The sequence below is a fragment of the Chlorocebus sabaeus genome, chromosome 5 (genome assembly GCF_047675955.1).
Source record: "Chlorocebus sabaeus isolate Y175 chromosome 5, mChlSab1.0.hap1, whole genome shotgun sequence".
Taxonomy (NCBI): Eukaryota; Metazoa; Chordata; class Mammalia; order Primates; family Cercopithecidae; genus Chlorocebus; species Chlorocebus sabaeus.
Window position 1 is genome coordinate 4,929,042 of NC_132908.1, and position 19,291 is coordinate 4,948,332.

General features: G+C 54.8%; 1 protein-coding gene across 1 annotated transcript in view; it reads right to left on the reverse strand.

Moving 5' to 3' along the window:
- The window catches only part of PPL (periplakin), a 55,841-nt gene extending 49,878 nt beyond the window's left edge, over positions 1–5,963 (reverse strand). Inside the window, exon 1 of the mRNA XM_007984706.3 lies at positions 5,742–5,963. Within this exon, the coding sequence (XP_007982897.3) occupies positions 5,742–5,803 (62 nt within the window). The 5' untranslated portion in view covers positions 5,804–5,963. The remainder of the gene's footprint in view (positions 1–5,741) is intronic.
- Positions 5,964–19,291: the final 13,328 nt, after the last annotated feature.

Below are 19,291 nucleotides of genomic sequence, written 5' to 3' on the forward strand. Positions count from 1 at the left end.
TCCTGGGTTCCAGAGGCTGTGGCACAGCAACCCATCAGAAGCCAGGGGAGCAAAGACCAGAGGCCATTTCCCCATTTGCTCCCAAGACAGGCCGGGGCAGGCAGGCCAGGAGGGTGGAAGGTGGTGCCAGCAACACTGGCACAGCCCTGCCAGGAGCAGAGAACAGCTGCACGCTGGGAAGCCGGGGTTCTCTTCCCCGGACGAGGAGCCTTGGAAGCTCTCTAAAGCAGCTTCTCCCCCATATCCTCCACTCCCAGGGCCTCCCCCCACCACACCCTTAGGGTGTTGCCTAAAGGGTGTGGAGGGAGCTGTGTCTCTCCCCCAAAATACCCTTTCCCCAAATGATCCCCCCTGACAATGCCTGAAATGCTACCATTAGCAGCTGTTCCTCCAGGTAAGCTCAGCGCTGTCCTGAATCGAATTTATCCAGTCTCATTCCTTCTTCCAAGAGAACAGGGCAAGGGATGAGGGGGCAAAGCCAGAAGGAAAAGAGGTAGAGTGGGTTGCTGGGGGTGGAAGCAGTGAGCACAAACACCAATGACTCTACCATCTGGCCTGGAGCAGTCCCCAGGCACAGTTGCTACCAGTTCCAGGTACGGGTGGGGAGGCCTCATTTGCTTCCCGCCCCCCACCCACCCATGTAACATCCATGGCCTTGCTGGGCTCACAGTATGTGCCTGAGAAATGGCGAGGCGGCTCTCTCTAAGCTGTCACCCACATGGGCCCTCTCCCAAATCGATGAGGCATTCCTACCATCACTGACCAATGGCTGCGTGCTTGAGTCAGCTCCCTGGTCAGCTCTGGGCTTGGCTCAGTCATTAATCTTTTTTCTTTCTTTTTTTTTTTTTTTTGCAGATGGAGTCTTGCTCTGTCTCCCAGGCTGGAGTACAGTGGTGTGATCTTGGCTCACTGCAATCTCTGTCTCCCAGGTTCAAGTGATTCTCCTGCCTAGCCTCCCTGGTAGCTGGGATTACATGTGCCCGCCACCACACCCAATTAATTTTTAATACTTATTTTTGTAGAGATGGGGTTTCACCATGTTGGCCAGGCTGGTCCTAAACTCCTGTCCTCAAGTGATCCGTCCACCTTAGCCTCTCAGAGAGATGGAATTACAGGCGTGAGCTACCGTGCCCGGCCCGTCGTGACTTTTTTTTTTTTTTTTTTTTTTGAGACAGAGTCTCGCTCTGTCGCCCAGGCTGGAGTGCAGTGGCGCGCTTTTGGTTCACTGCAAGCTCCGCCTCCCGGGTTCATGCCATTCTCCTGCCTCAGCCTCCCGAGTAGCTGGGACTACAGGCGCCTGCCACCACGCCTGGCTAATTTTTTGTATTTTTAGTAGAGACAGGGTTTCACTGTGTTAGCCAGGATGGTCTCGATCTCCTGACCTCATGATCCACCTGCCTCGGCCTCCCAAAGTGCTGGGATTACAGGTGTGAGCCACCGTGCCCGGCCCGTTGTGACTCTTAATAGCAGTGTGTGCTTCTGAGTATTGGCTGCTCTGATTTGCCAGGCACTTGCTCTGAACCAGGTCACGGGCTAGACCCATCATGCGCATCCTCTCATTTGATTAACCCAGCAGACTCACCAGCTGGGGGTTGCTCTTATCTCCATCTCACAGATGAAGAAACTGAGGCTCAGAGACATTAAGTGACTTGCCCAAGATCAAACAGCTTAAGAGACACAGAGCTGGGGCCTGAACTCATGCCCAAATAGCATCAAATGCTGTGTTCTTGCTTTTTTTTTTTTTTTTTTTTTTTTTCTTTTTGAGACAGAGTCTCGCTCTTTTGCCCAGGCTGGAGTGCAGTGGCACAATCTCGGCTCACAACCTCTGCCTCCCAGGTTCAAGTGATTCTCCTGCTTCAGCCTCCTGAGTAGCTGGGATTATAGGCACCCACCACCATGCCCAGCTAATAAAACACTGTGTGCTTAACCACCAAGAGGCTCAGGGTACCCCCGTTGCCTCCCAGTAGATCATGCTTCCCTTTTGCCAGCTCTCCCCTCAAAGCCTGGGGTCCTGCCTCCCATACAGGAGCACTCCATCAGGGCTGGGCGAGTGCTGCAAGACCTGTGTAGGTGAGGCCAGGCTGCTGGGTGTTTACTGGGACCCAGATCAGGGTGGAGGGGCAAGATTAATCCCATTCAACAGATTCAGAAGCACTGAGACTCAGGGAGGCTGTTTCTTTTAAAATAGAGGCAGAATTCAGCCTGACTGCAGAGCTGGGTCTTGCCCACTCCATCCTGCCCCGTGACACGTCAGATGCCTCCTCTGGGAAGTCCTCCCTCACCTCCCAGCATCTGTGCTCTGACTGTGACAGTTCTCACTTCAGGCGAGTCATAAAGCAAGCGAGTGGCCAGGCTGGAGACCTCATCTGTCCGGCTCTACGCTCCATTGCTCCTGCCTGGCCCCATCAGCCCGATGCTCACATAACCATACATGTACTGAAGCTTGACTCCATCTTACTCTCTGATGTGACTGCCAGCGACTCAAGTGCAGGGAGGTGGTTAACGTCTCCTCCACATCCACCAGCTAACCCCCAGCAATAGTGCCTATGGAATTGTGCGGTACATAGCCTGTCCACCATGATATCAAGTTTAACCCTGGGTATACCACAGCCACCTTGCCCGCATTTGCTTAATAACTGTAATCGTCATAGCTGCCATTACCTGAGGCCTCTTATCATTCTCAACCTTTCCCTTGCATTATTTCATTTAATCCTCAGTCAACATCTCCAAGCAGGCACCGTGCTTATTCCTGTCCCACAGGTGAGAAAACAGGCTCAGAGAAGTCAAGCAGCTCCTCTGAGGTTGCACAGCCAGGGGGGTGGGAGCGGGTCTCCTCCAGGGCCTCTCTGCTAGGCTGGATGCTGTCCTCGGTGACCTGTACCATCCAGCCTGACTCTGTCATTAGCTCAGGTGTGAAGATCAGCTCTCACACCTGTCATTAGGAACCCGGGCAACGGGAGCAACGGGGTTCACACCCTGTCCCGGCCCTCCCCAGCTTCAGCTGCTAAATGGCGGACAAACTGGAAGGGGTGGCTTTCTTGGCGGGGTGTTTCATTCACTCATCCACACTTTGTAGTCCAAAGGCCTGACTGCCTTGGGTGTGAAAGACAACTTGGGGCTCCTGGGCCCCTGGGCCCGGAAAGGGGTGCTAACCCTCATCCGGGCACCTCCCGTGTGCTGTGCCCTGCTCCTCCCAGCAGCCCTATGCGTGAGACACTCAGTATCACCACCCGTGCTGTGCAGAAAGGTAACACAAGGCTTCCAGAGGCTCCAGGTTGGAGATGCCAGGATCAACAGTGAGACATTCTGCTCGCGGTGCTGGAGCTCCTACCTGCCCCACCACGCCGAATCTCACCAGCAACCTTGTCCTCCCCCAAACAATGGAGCGGGCCCTGGAAAACTCGGGGTGAAGGAATAACTTGGAGATCCACTTCCTGTGACCAGCGACCACAGCCTAGAGCCACAAGTCTGTCCCTTCCACCCCCAACCAAGACATGTGCTATGGGGTTAGCTGGGCATCAGGCAATGCTCGAGAGATGCATTTGAGAGAACTGGGTACAGGACTACCCCCACCCCACAATCTAGTCTAAGAACTAGTCCCCACTAAGGGGAGGGGGCAGAGGGATGCACTGGGCTTGGAGACCACCCGGGGAGGCATCTGACACCTGCTCAGAGCTGTGGCTGTGCTCATTCTGTGCTGGGGTGGCAAGGCTCAAAGGAATGGTCTTTCACTCCATGCTGAGGGACAGAATCAGGAGGGCTTCCTGGAGAAGAGACGTCTAAATGGAGACCTGGGACCAATGGCTGTCAGTCTAGGACAGACGGTGGCTGCTTTGGGCCAGGGATACAGAGAGTGGCAGGACCCCAAATCTTTGCCACCCCACACCCTCTTGAGTCCCTGGAGCTATAAAGGATGGGATGCCTTTCATCCTCACACTTCCAGGAAAGCCTGCACCCCTCCCAGCTTGTCTGGGTTCATTACAACCTTTTGTTACGTCCAAGCTGGGGCCTTCAGGGATGGAAAGCTGCAGGAAGGAGGGAGACTGGGGGGAGGCAGAGGACGGGGGGAGGCCTGGCCCCACTCCTGGTGTGTGGGTGTCTGCATGTGTGAAGGACTGGATGGGCCTAGTCTCTGGAGTGGAGAGGACAGAACGGTTCTCCACGGCTGGCACAGAGCATCCAATTGTGCAATGCCCCAGGGAACAGTGCAGGGACTGGACGGGCCCCCGGCTGGGTCCGAGTGCCAGCTGGACGCAGCCTCGGAGGAGCGGCATGCAGGCCCTGCCCAGTCTGGGGTTGTGAAAGATAGGGGAGGGGTGGGGAAATCTCTGAAGGGGGGAAATGCCTCTGAGCTTGAAAGGGCCCAAATGGAGACATGGGTGGGTGGGATCACAGGGCAGGGGGGTTTCTGAAAGGGCTGGAAGGCCAGGGAATGGAGTGTTGCTCTCCAGCATGTCAGGGCCCCACCGCCTGCACCTGTCGGACTGGTCGGCCTAGGCCAGACTGCAGGGGTTGGGTGGGAGCCCTGGGCCCAGAAGCCTCACCTTGCCTTCCTCTGGGGCCTAGGGAGGGAGTGAGGAGCTGCTGGAGGGCATATTGCGGGCTCCCAGTGAGAGCAGCTTGGGAGCAGAACTCCCAGCCAGGAGAGCCATGCAATTTGCCAGCCCCTCGCCTGCCTGAAGCCTCCTGTCCAAGAAGCTGGCAAAATGGTCCTTGCTAACCCAGAGCCCCCATTCTATTTTCAGAAGTGGGGGGATAAGGCGGAGGCTGGATTCCCACCCCCTCCATCAATCTCAGCATCTCCACCAGGCTCCCCCAAACAGGTTATTAAGTGAACACATTAGGCTTATCAAAACTGACGTGGGTTGCTTCTCACTGCAAACACATCAAGACATGCCATTCCCCTCCCAGGCCGCCCTGGGAACCCGCGGCTCAGAGACACCGCCAGTTTCGGGGCTGGGGTGGGGGCAGGGAGCCACACCCCTGAGAAACCGAGCTTCGAAGAGGAGGCCTGGACGCCACCCAACCTCCGCTCAGAACCCAGAGGGTGGAGAGGTAAGGGGGATGCCTGTCCCTGTGCCCCTCGACCCGACCCCGCACCCCCCAGAGCCTCTGAGCGCGGCTCTGGAGCGCAGGGTGGCAGGTGCCGGGAAGTGCAGCGGGGGGGTGGCCCTCCCCCTTCGGACCCCTACCCCCTCGCCTCTCCGACGCCAGGAACACTCGCGCGGACTCAGAGACACCGGAGAGCACCCCTCCGACGCCAGCTCAATTTCCCTGCCTCAGGGCGCCCCCTGGACGGAGCTTCCTGGGTCGCCCACAGTGACCCCGCCTTGAGTGCCTGGTCCTCCAAAAACTCCGCCCCCGCATCCAGGTGGCTATTCCCGGTCCTGGGCGACCCTCTGCTCAAGAGCGACCCTGGGACACGGGGGTGCCCTGTACCCCCAGCTCAGCTGCCCATGCCCTAGCCCCTCAAGGCAGTACTCCCTGGGCTCCCGGAGTCCCCGAAGTCCGCAATTATGCTTCCCCTCGGGGGCCCCAGCCCGTCCCCTCCCACCCGGCGGTGCTTCCCGGCTTCAGGGTGGCCTCGGTCCCACGTTCCCGCGAGTCCCGCACTCCGGGTTCAGTCCCCTGTTCCTGGGCCCCCGTGCCCCCCATTCCTACACTACCCGGGCGGTCTTCCCGGTCCTGTGCGCCCACAGGCGCAAGAGCGTCCCGGAACGGAGCTGCGGGCGCCTCCTCACCTCCGGGTCTGCACAGTGGGGCTGTATTTGCCCTTGTTTCTCTTCCTGAAGAGCGAGTTCATGGTGGCGCTCGGGGTGCGGGCGGTGGCGGCTGGCGGGCCGGGCGCGCACCGAGGGGCGGGAGGGAGCGCAGGTGAGCGAGCTGCGGCGCGGGGAGCTCCTAGTGCTGCGCGGCAGCGGAGCCGGGTCCCTACTTGCGGGGGGCGGGGCACCCGACGGCCACTGGTTCTGCGGGCCGCTCCCCGAGAAGGTGGTGCTTACCTTCCGAGGAGGGGCCACCGCGCGGGCGGGGCTTGGGCGCGGGGGTGGGGACACCGGGTCTTGGCCGGACACCGCCCACCCCCAGCCGGGGGACTCCGGAGGCCGGGCCGGCGCTGGGGCGCAAAGGCCGCCGGGGCGAGCGCTCGCAGCCCCACCCTCCCCGGGCCCGGCGCGCCTCTGGCCGAGGCCTTCACCTGGTTCTGCGCTGCCGCGGAACTCGGCGCTCCTGGTGCTTTGGCGGACACCCAGCTGGGCCCCGCAAGACAGGTGCGGCAGAGACCCGCACGGGTTCCTGTGCCCCAGTAGCTAGCGAATTGCACTCAGATGGTGGCAATTGAGGGAAGGGGGCTGGACTGCGGAGGGCGCCGGCCTGAGTTCAAACCCTGCCACCCCCAGGTCGGCTGACACTCCTGGGCAAGGCGTTTTGCTGCTCCCAGCCACAGTTAACTTCTTTGTCAAACAGTGATAACCACCACCCCGTCCGAAAGGCCTGTGGGGATGTCCCTGCAGGTAATGCACGCAGGCGCTGAGCGCAGTGCCCTGGCCCGAATCTGCTCTCCGCCTGCCATCTCGGGTGGACAAAAACTACTTTCAAACTTCAATTACTCCGGGCCCTGGCACGAGAAGAGTGCTTCATAACTGGTCATAAAAGCTGCTCGATTCCGGCTCAGAACAACGACGTTGCACAATTCTGCCAGCATATCCTGGCTTAGACTGTGTGCCAGTGGAGAAGGCTGCTCTTAGACAGAAACCCAATCTGACCTGAAGCCCGGATAGGGCCTCACAAGCAGGGAGGGTTCAGCGCTGCTGTGGAGGGTGGTGAGGGTCTGAGCCCAGCTGGGAAGGAGGAGCCCAGGGGAGACCCCAGAAGGCAGCGATCAAGATACTATGTTATGGCCAAAAGGCTATTAGAGCTCAGATGGGGAGTGTTCATGTCTGCGGGGAGGGGCCTCCAACCGGGGGTCTGGAGTCCTGGGTTCAAATTCAGCTGTCTGAGTCTTCAGCCCAGTCTCTTCCCCCAGTTGTTTTGTATTTAAAAACAAGGAGGCTGGGCCAGGCACAGTGGCTCACAGCTATAATCCCAGCACTTTGGGAGGCTGAAGTGGGTGGATAATTTGAGGTCAGGAGTTCGAAACCAACCTGGTCAACATAGTGAAACCCCATCTCTACTAAAAATACAAAAATTACAGGCGCATGGTACTGTAATCCCAGCTGCTTGGGAGGCTGAGGCAAGAGAATCACTTGAACCTGGGAGGTGAAAGTTGCAGTGAGCCGAGATCGCGTTACTGCACTCTGGCCTGGGCAACAGAGTAAGACCCTGTCTCAAAGCAAATAAAATAAAATAAAACAAAATAAAAAGTAGGTGGCTGATGGGGAATTCATTTCCAAGGGCTTTCCCTACCCACAGCCCCAGAGTGTCTAAGGACATCCAATGTCTTCCAGGCCATCTCTGTCCCTGCCACGGAAGGACTGTGGTTTCCAAATATTACAGGAAACTAGGAAAACATTATTATTATTATTATTATTTATTTATTTATTTATTTATTTATTTATTTATTTATTTTGAGACAGGGTCTCACTCTGTCACCCAGGCAGAAATGCAGTGCTGCCATCTTGGCTCACTGCAGCTCAACCTCCTGGGCTCAAGCGATCCTCCTGCCGCAGCCTCCTGAGGAGCTGGGAGTACAGGCACATGCCACCACACCTGGCTAATTTTTTAAAATTTTTGTAGAGGTGGAGTTTCACCACATTGCCCAGGCTGGTCTTGAACTCCTGAGCTCAAGTGATCTGCCCGCCTACAGCCTCCTGAAGTCCTGGGACTACAGATATGAGTCACTGCGCCCAGCTAACCTTATTGTTAACGGGGCTTCTATGGGTAGGCTTAACGCACTTATGCCTGAGGTTCCAATTTTTTGGGTTTTTTTTGTTTTTTTTTTTGTTTTTTTTTGTTTTTGAGACGGAGTCTCGCTCTGTCACCCAGGTTGGAGTGCAGTGGCCGGATCTCAGCTCACTGCAAGCTCCGCCTCCTGGGTTTACGCCATTCTCCTGCCTCAGCCTCCCGAGTAGCTGGGACTACAGGCGCCCGCCACCTCGCCCGGCTAGTTTTTTGTATTTTTTAGTAGAGACGGGGTTTCACCGGATTAGCCAAGATGGTCTCGATCTCCTGACCTCGTGATCCGCCCGTCTCGGCCTCCCAAAGTGCTGGGATTACAGGGTTGAGCCACCGCGCCCGGCCGGTTCCAATTTTTTGAATTGATAAATCAGACCTTGGTGATGACCTTGAGCAGTGGGAGATAAATAACTCCCATAGGTGTAGCGTTCCAATAATGGAACACTAGGCATAAATGGGGGTGTGATTCCTCCTAAAGTTGTGCCTGCCTGCCTGCCTTCCTTTCTTCCTTCCTTCCTTCCTTCCTTCCTTCCTTCCTTCCTTCCTTCCTTCCTTCTTCTCTCTTTCCCTTCTTGCTTTCTTTCTTCTTTCTTCTTTGAGACTCAGTTGCCCAGGCTGGAGTGCATTGGCACAATCATAGCTCCCTGCAGCCTTGACTTTTGGGGTTCAAGCAATCCTCCCACCTCAGCTTCCTGAGTAGCTGGATCCACAGGTGTCCACCACCACGCCTGGCTAATTTTTAAAACTTTTATATTTATATATGTTTTTGTAGAGATAGGGTCTTGCTGTGTTCCCTGAGCTGGTCTTGAATTCCTGGGCTCAAGCGATCCTCCCACTTTGGCCTCCCAAAGTGCTGGGATTTCAGGTGTGAGCCACTGCACCCGGCCCTAAAGTTGCTTTCAAAATCTGTGTGTCCAAATGTGCATTTTTCTGGGGGAGGGTGTATTGCTCAGTGGAGCCATTTACTCATTCGACAGATGTTTCCCATCACTCTCACAGTGTGCCTGGCTCTGCTTGTTGTACACGGGTGAGAAAAGGGAAAAGAACAAGAAACACAAAAGGGCCTTTCTCTTTGGGAGCTTTCAGGTCCTGGGGCAGGGGACATATATTAAAAATGTTAACTTGGCCGAGCACCGTGGCTCACTCCTGTAATCCTAGCACTTTGGGAGGCCGAGGTGGGCGGATCACCTAAGGTCAGGAGTTCAAGACCAGCCTCACCAACATGGTGAAACCCCATCTCTACTAAAAATAAAAAATTAGCTGGGTGTGGTGGCATGTGCCTGTAATCCCAGCTACTTGGGAAACTGAGGCAGGAGAATCTCTTGAAACCAGGAAGCAGAGGTTGCAGTGAGCCAAGATCATGCCACTGCACTCCAGCCTGGGCGACAGAGTTAGACTTCATCTCAAAAAAAAAAAAAAAAAAAAAAAAAAGTTAACTTTTCTTTTCCTTTCCTTTTTTTTTTTTTTTTTTTTTTTTGAGATAGGTTCTTGCTGTGTTGTTCCTGCTGGAGTGCAGTGGCATGATCATGGCTCACTGCAGCCTTCCTTGACCTCCCAGACTGAAGCCATCGTCTCTTCTCAGCCTCCCTCTCAAGTAGCTGGGACTACAGGTGTGCACCACCATGCCTGGCTAATTTTTTAAAAATTAATTATTTTATTATTATTATTATTGACAGAGTCTTGCCCTTGTCGCCCAGGCTGGAGTGCAATGGCACGCTGTCAGCTCACTGCAACCTCCACCTCCTGGGTTCAAGCAATTCTGCCTCAACCTTCCACGTAGCTGGGACTACAGGCGCCCGCCACCACGCGAGGCTAATTTTTGTATTTTTAGTGAAGACGGAGTTTTGCCATGTTGGTCAAGCTGGTCTCGAACTCCTGACCTTGTGATCCTCCTGCCCCAGCCTCCCAAAGTGCTGGGATTACAGGTGTGAGCCACTGCGCCTGGCCTTTTTCTTCTTCTTCTTCTTCTTTTTTTTTTTTTTAGAAGGAGTCTAGCTCTGTCAACAGGATGGAGTGCAGTGGCGCGATCTCCACTCACTGCAACCTCCAACTCCCTGGTTCAAGGGATTCTCCTGCCTCAGCCTCCCGAGTAGCTGTGACCACAGGCATGCACCACCACACCCAGCTAATTTTTGTATTTTTAGTAGAGACGGCTTGAACTCCTGACCTCAGGTGATCCGGCCGCCTTGGCCTCCCAAAGTGCTGGGATTACAGGCGTGAGTCACTGCGCCTGGCCGCCTGACTCATTTTTAGAATTTTTTGTAGAGATGGGCTCTTACTATGTTGCCCAGGCTGGTCTCGAACTCCTACAGGCTCAAGCAATCCACCTGCATCGGCCTCCCAAAGTGCTGGGATTGCAGGCCTCAGTCACCGCGCCTGGCCAAATTGTGAACCTTTTTTTTTTTTTTTGAGACGGAGTCTCGCTCTGTCGCCCAGGCTGAAGTGCAGTGGCCGAATCTCGGCTCACTACAAGCTCCGCCTCCCGGGTTTACGCCATTCTCCTGCCTCAGCCTCCCGAGTAGCTGGGACTACAGGCGCCCGCCACCTCGCCCGGCTAGTTTTCTGTATTTTTTTTTTAGTAGAGACGGGGTTTCACCGTGTTAGCCAGGATGGTCTCGCTCTCCTGACGTCGTGATCCGCCTGTCTCGGCCTCCCAAAGTGCTGGGATTACAGGCTTGAGCCACCGCGCCCGGCCAATTGTGAACTTTTTGAAGGGGTATGGGGACATATGGGAGAGAAAGACCCCGGGAGAGGCGGTTGTTCTAATATTGTTGCATCTTAGAATCTCTGGGGGAGTTTGTAAAAGGCATATCCTGGGGCTTTCGGACCCTTGACATCCTGATTGGGGGCATCTGAAGAGGGAGGTGCCCAGGAATCTGAACTCTGGACTAGCTTCCCTGGTGGTCTGAGACCTCAGTGTGTGCAGCCCCCCAGCTGCTCAGGCAGACAGCCCTGAACAGAGCTACCCACCAAACCCAATCCTTCCCTAACTCAGCAATGCCTGGCTCAGTTTCAGGTGCCACCCCCAGGTGGGCATTCCTCATTGGCAGGTAAGGGCGCCACAGTGCCCTCCCTCGTCCAAAAGTGACTTCCTTGCCTAGATCTCAGGGCCCTGAAGGGATGCGCCCTCCAACCAGCTGATATTGGGAGCAGGAGTTAGAGAGGAGCGGGAGTTTCAGAACACAGGTGTGCGGGGAGTCACCTGGGACCCACAGAAGCCTGAACTCAACACGGAGCTGGCTCGCCACACAGACCCCTTCCCCACACCCCAAGAGAAATTCCTGGGGAACTTGTTGGTCCTTGCTGTTGTCCCCTGCTCTGCCTCTGCCTGGACACCCTCTCCTTTCTCCTTCCCCATACCTTTCCCCACAGGTGGGCTCTTACTTACTCCAGGCTCAGCATGACTTGAGGATGGTCACTGCAACAGTGTTGCTGACATTGTGCTAAGTGTGCATCCTGGGATGCTTTTGGCAACACTATTGCTAATGGAGAAGCTCTGTAAGGAAACTGCTGCCCATTTGGAGGGGGTTGGTCAGGTAACCAGGGCTGCTTACACAGGGAAGACCCTGCAGCTGGAAAAGAGGCAGATGTGCATAACATATGCAGACTACACACAGAGTCGAGTGCCAGATGCAAAGTGCAAAATAAAGAGGGAAAGAGAGAGTATGTGGTGTGTAATATGCTTGTCTATGCACAGAAAACTTCTGGAAGGATGCATGAGAAACTGTTAGCTGAACCTCCCCAAAGAGGACAAGAAAGAAGTTTGAATTTTCTTTTCTTTTTGAGATGGAGTTTTGCTCTTGTTGCTCAGGCTGGAGTGCAGTGGCGCAATCTCGGCTCACTGCAACCTCCACCTCCTAGCAGTTCTCCTACCTCAGCCTCCCAAATAGCTGGAATTACAGATGTGTGCCGCCGGGCCCAGCTAGTTTTGTACTTTTAGTAGATACAGGGTTTCACCATGTTGGTCAGGCTGGTTTTGAACTCCTGACCTCAAGTGATCCACCGCCTTGGCCTCCAGGCGTGAGCCACTGCACCTGGCCTTTTTTTTTTTTTTTTTTTTTTTTTTTTTTTTGAGATGGACAGAGTCTGGCTCTGTCACCCAGGCTAGAGTGCAGTGGCGTGAACTCGGCTCACTGCAACCTCCTGGATTGAAGTGATTCTCCTGCCTCTGCCTCTCTGCCTCCCGAGTAGCTGGGACCACAGGTGCGTGAAATTTTTGTGTGTTTTATAGAGATGTAGACAACCGGCTAATTTTTGTATGTTTTGTAGAAATGTCATTTTGCCATGTTGGCCAGGCTGGTCTCTAACTCCTGACCTCAAGCAATCTGCCTGCCTTGACTTCACAAAGTGCTGGGATTACAGGCGTGAGCTACCGTGCCCGGCCCAGATCTGAGTTTGAATCCCCCCCCACTCAGTCCCTTTCAGTTGTGTGAACATGGGCAAACCATTTTGCCTCTCTGAGCCTCAGTTTTCCTCATCTGGAAAGTGGTTGCAAGCCTAGCATCAACTTCACAGCGTGAAAGCCTGTGTGCTAAACACTCAGTATGTCCCCTGGCAGTTAGGGAGGCCCTAATGAAGGGGAAGGGATTCTATCTGTAGCTGGAGACTGTATGTTTGTGGGACTGAGGTGCACAAGTGATTACAGGAGCTCCAAACAGTGTCAAAACTCTGGGCTTCTCCAATGTGCCAAATCTCCTTTCCCTACAGCTCCTGGGAAGGTGAGAGTAGGTTTGTGGGGAGGGAACCAGATCAGGGTTGTAGGCCAACAGGCTTGTAGCTCAGCTACTGAATAACAGTGACGACATTGATAATAGTAATGTCACCTTTTGTTTATTGAGGGCCGACTCCGTGCCAGGCACCATGGCGCGTGCCCAACCACCCCCACTGCGTGAAGCAGGGCAGTTCTCCCTACCTGGGAGGTAGCCACTTCTTTGTCTTATTTTCTTTAATTAATTTTAAGACATAGGGTCTTCTTCTGTCACCTAGGCTGCTGTGCAGTGGTGCGATCAGAGTTCACTGCAGCCTTGACCTCCTGGACTCAAGCGATCCTCCCACCTCGACCTCTTGAGTAGCTGGGACTGTAGAAGCACACCACAAAGCCTGGCTAATTTTTAAATTTTTTGTAAAGATGAGGTCTTATGGTTGCCCAGGCTGGTTGAGAACTCCTGGGCTCAAGTGATCCTCCCACCTTGGCCTTCCGAAGTGCTGGGATTACAGGCACCAGCCACGGTGCCCGGCCTCTCTTGTCTTACTTTTCAGGGAAGGAAATGGGCCCTGAGAAGCACAGGACCCATTTGGGCTGGTACCTGGGTCAGCCTGCTCCCGGCCTGAGCTCTTGGACCCCTGCCTGCCTCCACTCTTCAGAGTTCTAATTCCTGGGCTTGGGCTCGGGGCAGCTGGGCTGGTCTCCCGCTGACTCAGCTGAGCCTGGCCCAGGAGTGGCGGATAGAATTAGCAGATTTAGGGAGGAATTTGCGTGGCACTTCACCATCCCTCCCCTCTCCATTCTCTAGGAGCTGGGCTAGGAGCTGGTGTGGCTGTGTATGTGTGCACGTGTGTACACACGTGTGCACACCACACGTTTGTGGGCAGGCCGGATGGGGTGGGAGATCCGTTCTCACCCCGTGCATCCTCCTCTGGGCAGATGGGATTTGTTTGGATCCGCGAAGCCCTCTCCTGCCAAGTGACTCATCCCCTTTGCTGCCGTGGGTGGAGGGCCGGCCTGCCGGGGTGCGGGAGGCTGTTTGCTTTCCTCGAGTTTGCTCTGCTTGCACCTTCAGGGCCGTTGGTTCCCCGGCAACCAGGCCACCCTCAGCGACCCTGAAACCTGTGTTCCTGCAGCCACACCAGGCAGCCAGCTCATGGGAGGCCACCAACTTTGGAAGGGTTCCTCACACCCGCCCTCCTTGTTTGTCATCACTGTTGCCCCAGCAGATGGAGAGGTGTTTGGGGTATTCGCCTGTGAACCAGTTTGAAACAAGAAGGGCAGCATTCTCCCAGCCCGGGACAGACAGAGGGACATGCAGAGGGACATGCGGGATGCATCCCGAGCCTTCTCCCAGGGTGGAGGCTGGGGTCCTCCTCTCCGGGACAGCCATTCTCCCATCTGCGGCTCTATGCACCCCCACTTGGGGCGTATTTACAAATGCAGATTCCAGGGTCCCTCCCTGGAAGAGAATATGGTTGGGTGAGTCTTGGCAGGGCCCAGAAATCTGCATTTATTTATTTATTAATTATAGAGATGAGGTCTCACTATGTTACCCAGGTTGGTCTTGAATGTCTGAGCTCAAGCCATCCTCTTGCCTCAGCCTCCCAAACTGCTGGGATTACAGGCATGAGCCACCAAGGAATCTGCATTTTTTTTTTTTTTTTTTGAAACAGAGTCTTACTCTGTTGCCTAAGCTGGAGTGCAGTGGTGCAATATCAGCTCGCTGCAACCTCCGCCTCCCAGGCTCAAACAGTTCTCCTGCCTTAGCCTCCCGAGTAACTGGGATTACAGGCACCCACCACCACACCTGGCTAATTTTTGTATTTTAAGTAGAGACGGAGTTTCACCCTGTTGGCCAGGCTGGTCTCAAACTCCTGACCTCCAATGATCCGCCAGCCTCAGCCTCCCAAAGTGCTGGGATTATAGGCATGAGCCACCGTGCCCAGCCAGGAATCTGCATTTTAACAAACACCTACTCTGTGGGATTCTGAGACAGGTGAGTTTGGGGCCACCCTGAGAAACACAGCTGTGAACAGAGACAGATGTTGCAGCAGCTCCGGCCCTGGTCTGCCCACAGCCAGGAGACACTTACAGGCAGATGCAGCGGCAGCTCCAGCCCTGGTCTGCCTATATCCAGGAGACACAAGCTTCAGCCTGAAGCCAATCTGGGTTTGAAATGTGGCTCCACCTCACACCTCAGCCGTGACCTTGGGCAGGTGGCTCTCTTAAACTCTCTAGACCTCAGTTTCCCCATCTGTAAAATCAGGAAGAGCAGCGGGCAGGGATGTGTGCACAGCCCCTGGAATGAAGGCCCTGCTCCTGTCCCCACTCTGAGGGGACAGGAGGGGGCTGGCCCAGCTTCACCCCTGTTTTGTAACATGTGTTTACTTTTCTTACGGGACAATTCAAGGGGTGGAAAATTGTGCTGGCCCTCCAGCCCACATGGGCTGACTCACACTCAGCTCTGGGCTGGGGGCCCTGTGAGCTCCCCACAGTCTCACTGGGGCCAAAGGGGAGGCCAGGCCCTGGCAGCCGGAGCAGGAGAGGGTCCATGGTGAGTCACACTCTGCCTGCCCCTGAGTCATCCCCTGAGAATGTGCCTCAGGCCCCTACCCGCCCGGGCCCCCTGGCAGAATGCCACTTCCCCCTGCCGCCAGGCAGCCCCGCCCTCCTGCCAGCCCAGGGAGCCGCTGCTCTGACAACTGCCCTCCTGGCTGTCTCCTAGATGCACCTGTACAGCCCTGTGTGTTATCAAAATATTGAAATAGCTCCCGAGCAGTAGTTAAATAGTGGTTGCTCTGAGCCCCCGGCCACCCTGGTTTTTCCCCTCCCCAACCACTGAGGGGTTGGCCGTGGGCTCAGCAAAGCGTTCTTGGAATCTGCCCCCGCCAAGGGTGGGGTCCACTGTGACTATGACCAGCCCATCAGCCCATCTTGCAGATCCAGGTTTTTGGGGTTTCAGACACCTCATCTTGAACCCTGGGCCACATTCCTTTCTCTTTTTCTGTTTGAGACAGTGTCTTGCTCTGTCACCCAGGCTGAAGTGCAGTGGCATGATCACAGCTCACTGTAGCCTCAAACTCCTGGGCTCAAGCAATCCTCCCATCTCAGCCTCCTGAGTTGCTAGGACCACAGGGGCACCACCACACCTGGCTAATTTTAAAAACATTTTTGTAGAGTTGGGGTCTCGCTATGTTGTCTAGGCTGGTCTCAAACTCCTGGGCTCAAGTGATCCTCCTGCCTCTGCCACCCAAAGTGCTGGGATTATAGGCATGAGTCACCGCGCCCAGCCCCTGGGGCACTTTCTGACAACCTGCTACACATCTTGGACACCACTTGTCAAGCCTGGCCCTAGGCCTCTCAGGGGTGTGGACATTAAGTGAGGAAGTCACACTGTCAGGGTAGAGAGAGGGACTGGGTGGAGCTGGACAGGCTCTGCCGGCTCAGGATCCCAGCAGGACAGGCTGCCCAACCCAGCCCCAAAACTCCCATCCTCTGTCCAACGCCCAAGCCTGCTTCCTCCCTGCCCCACCTCACCTCACGCTGCCCAGACTGGTGGGGCTGCATATTTGTCAGGTGTGATGGGGGACAGCCCAGGTCAGGAGGTCAGGGCCCCTTTCCCTCCCAAGCCAGGATGACTCAGTGATGGACAGATCGGGCCACAAGGGGCAGAACACAAAGCGAAATTAGGATTTAGCTTGAAGCCAACCTGAGTTTGAACCTTGGCTCTGCCATGCACCCAGCTGCATGACCGTGGGTTGGTGGCTTAACTTCTCTGTAGCATGGGGAAGAGCCAGTGAGTTGAGGTGTCAAATCTCAACTGATCTATTTCATAGCTGTGTGACCCTGGGCAAATGTCTTCACCTCTCTCAGCCTCCGTTTCCCCATCTGCAAAAGGGGGACACTGACACCTGCTCTGTAGGGTCTTGAAAAGTCTCAATAAAGGAAGACATGGACTCATGGCAAATAATAACTTTTGTTGGGCATTTACTATAAACAGGCCACGTGCCAAATACCAGGCTTGGAGGCTGGCACTTTTTCTTCCAGCCTGATTGAGATGTGATGAATATGCAAGAAAGGGCACATTTTAAAAAATTTTAGACTGGGCACGGGGGCTCACGCCTGTAATCCCAGCACTTTGGGAGGCTGAAGCGAGTGGATCACCTGAGGTCAGGAGTTTGAGACCAGCTTGGTCAACATGGCAAAACCCTGTGTCTACTAAAAATACAAAAATCAGCCCGGCGTGGTGGCAGGTGCCTGTAATCCCAGCTACTCGGGAGACTGAGGCAGGAGAATCACTTGAACCCGGGAGGTGGAGGTTGCAGTGAGCTGAGATTGTACCGCTGCACTCCAGCCTGGGCTACAGAGTAGGTGTTCAGTGTCATTGTTGAATGAATAAATGAATGAGTGGGAGGACCAGTGCACTATTGTGATCCCGGGGAAGGTCCCCTTAGGGGAGGACCAGGAAAGCTTTAGTAGATCCTAAGTTAAAACTATGATGGAAGAGAAGGGGTTCATTGGTTTGTTCAACCATCCATCCATCCCTCCCTCCCTCCCTCCATCTCTCCATCCCTCCATTCCTCCCTCCCTCCCTCCCTTCCTCCATCCATCCTTCCATTTTCCCATCCATCCATCCATCCATCTATCCATCCATCTCTTTTTTTTTTTTTGAGATGGAGTCTTACTCTGTTGCCCAGGCTGGAGTGCAGTGGCGCAATCTCAGCTCATTGCAAGCTCCGCCTCCCGGGTTCATGCCATTCTCCTGCCTCAGCCTCCCGAGTAGCTGGGACTACAGGTGCCCACCACCAGGCCCAGCTAATTATTTTTGTATTTCTAGTAGAGACGGGGTTTCACCATGTTAGCCAGGATGGTCTCGATCTCCTGACCTCGTGATCTGCCCACCTCGGCCTCCCAAAGGGCTGGGATTACAGGCTTGAGCCACTGCACCCGGCCCCATCCATCCGTCTCTTCATCCTTCCATTCCTCCCTCCCTTCCTCCATCCATCCATCCATCTGTCCATCTATCCATCCATCCATCCATCCCTCCCTCCCTTCATTTGTCAAATATTTATTGAGCACTTACTACGTGACAAGTCCTGTTCTAGGCACTTAGGATTCAAGATCAATTACAATAGACTTGGGTTCCTGCCCCCAGGGAGCTTGCTGTGGGAGACAGGAGTGGGAATGGACAAACAATGTAAGTTTGAGGCCCACTTGGGTGGATCATGGCGCCTCTTCTGTGTGCCCCAGGAGACAAAGTTTGCAGTTGGCACAGAGCTACCATCAGGTAGGAGCCCAGGGACACTATGAGGAAAGCAGCCAGACTCCAGTCTGAGGGTGGTTGAGGACCCAGTGAGGAAGGGGAGGTCCTGGCTTGCAGGGCGCCAGGTTCCCTCATCGTGTTATCTGCATCGCTGACATTTCCCAGGAGCCAGGCTCCTCCCCGACTCCAGTGGAGGATCTCGACCTAATGCCCCCACAATACCTCCCACAAGTCACTCATCCATTTATTGAGCACCTACTGTGTACTGGCTCTGGGGATATAGTAGCAAACATGATACAGCCCCCACATCCTGGGGGCCCCCTATCTTGGAAGGGAGGAGGGACAGAAAAGCAAACAGATAACCACATTTTTTACAAATGAAATAACCTAAGTGCCCATCAGTGGGGGAAGTGGTGGTAAATTATAAAACTGCCCTAGTCTGGGAGGAATTCGGGGAGGCCTGTGGGCCTCACAGGGAAGCCGAGGGTGTAGCGAGTGAAAAAAGGAAGCTGCCTGCTATCAGGTGTCGTGTTTTGTCATTTCTGCTTTAGAGCGGAGCTGCCCTGTGTCTCCATGAGCTCATCCTCCACCTGCCTGCCTGACTCTGCCTCCACCCTTTGTTCACGCTCTCTGCTGAGCTCAAACATTCCTGCTGGGCCCGGACAGCCAAGCCCCCATCAGCTGCCTCCCAGGCCATTCTCTAATCACAAGCTCAGGCTTAATCCCCACACAGGCCCAGGACTCCGCTGTGGGCAAATTACCCCTCCTTTCAACCCTGAAGTCCCTGATCTCCCCCTACCCAGACCATCCTGTCCCCATCCCCCAGCCAAAGGGCCACCCTCCACTGGTTGGGGGTGGGGAGACCTCAGTGTGGCCTTGTCTAATAAAACTGCCTGTGACGATGGAAATTTTTTTTTTTTTTTTTTTGAGACGGAATCTCACTCTGTCGCCCAGGCTGGAGTGCAATGGCTGGATCTCAGCTCACTGTAAGCTCCGCCTCCCGGGTTCACGCCATTCTCCTGCCTCAGCCTCCGGAGTAGCTGGGACTACAGGCGCCCGCCACCTCGCCTGGCTAGTTTTTTGTATTTTTTAGTAGAGACGGGGTTTCACCGGATTAGCCAGGATGGTCTCGATCTCCTGACCTTGTGATCCGCCCGTCTCGGCCTCCCAAAGTGCTGGGATTACAGGCTTGAGCCACCGTGCCCGGCCAAGAAATATTCTTATACAAGGAGGCGACAAGCCACGTGTGGCTACTGAGCACGTGAAATGTGACTAGTGCAACTGAAGAATTGAATTGTTAATTTTTTAAAATTAATTTTAATCCATTAATTTATTTTTTATAGAGATGGGGGGGGTTCTCACTATGTTGCCCAGGCTGGTCTTGAACTCCTGAGCTCAAGCCATCCTCCCGACTAAGCCTCCCAAAA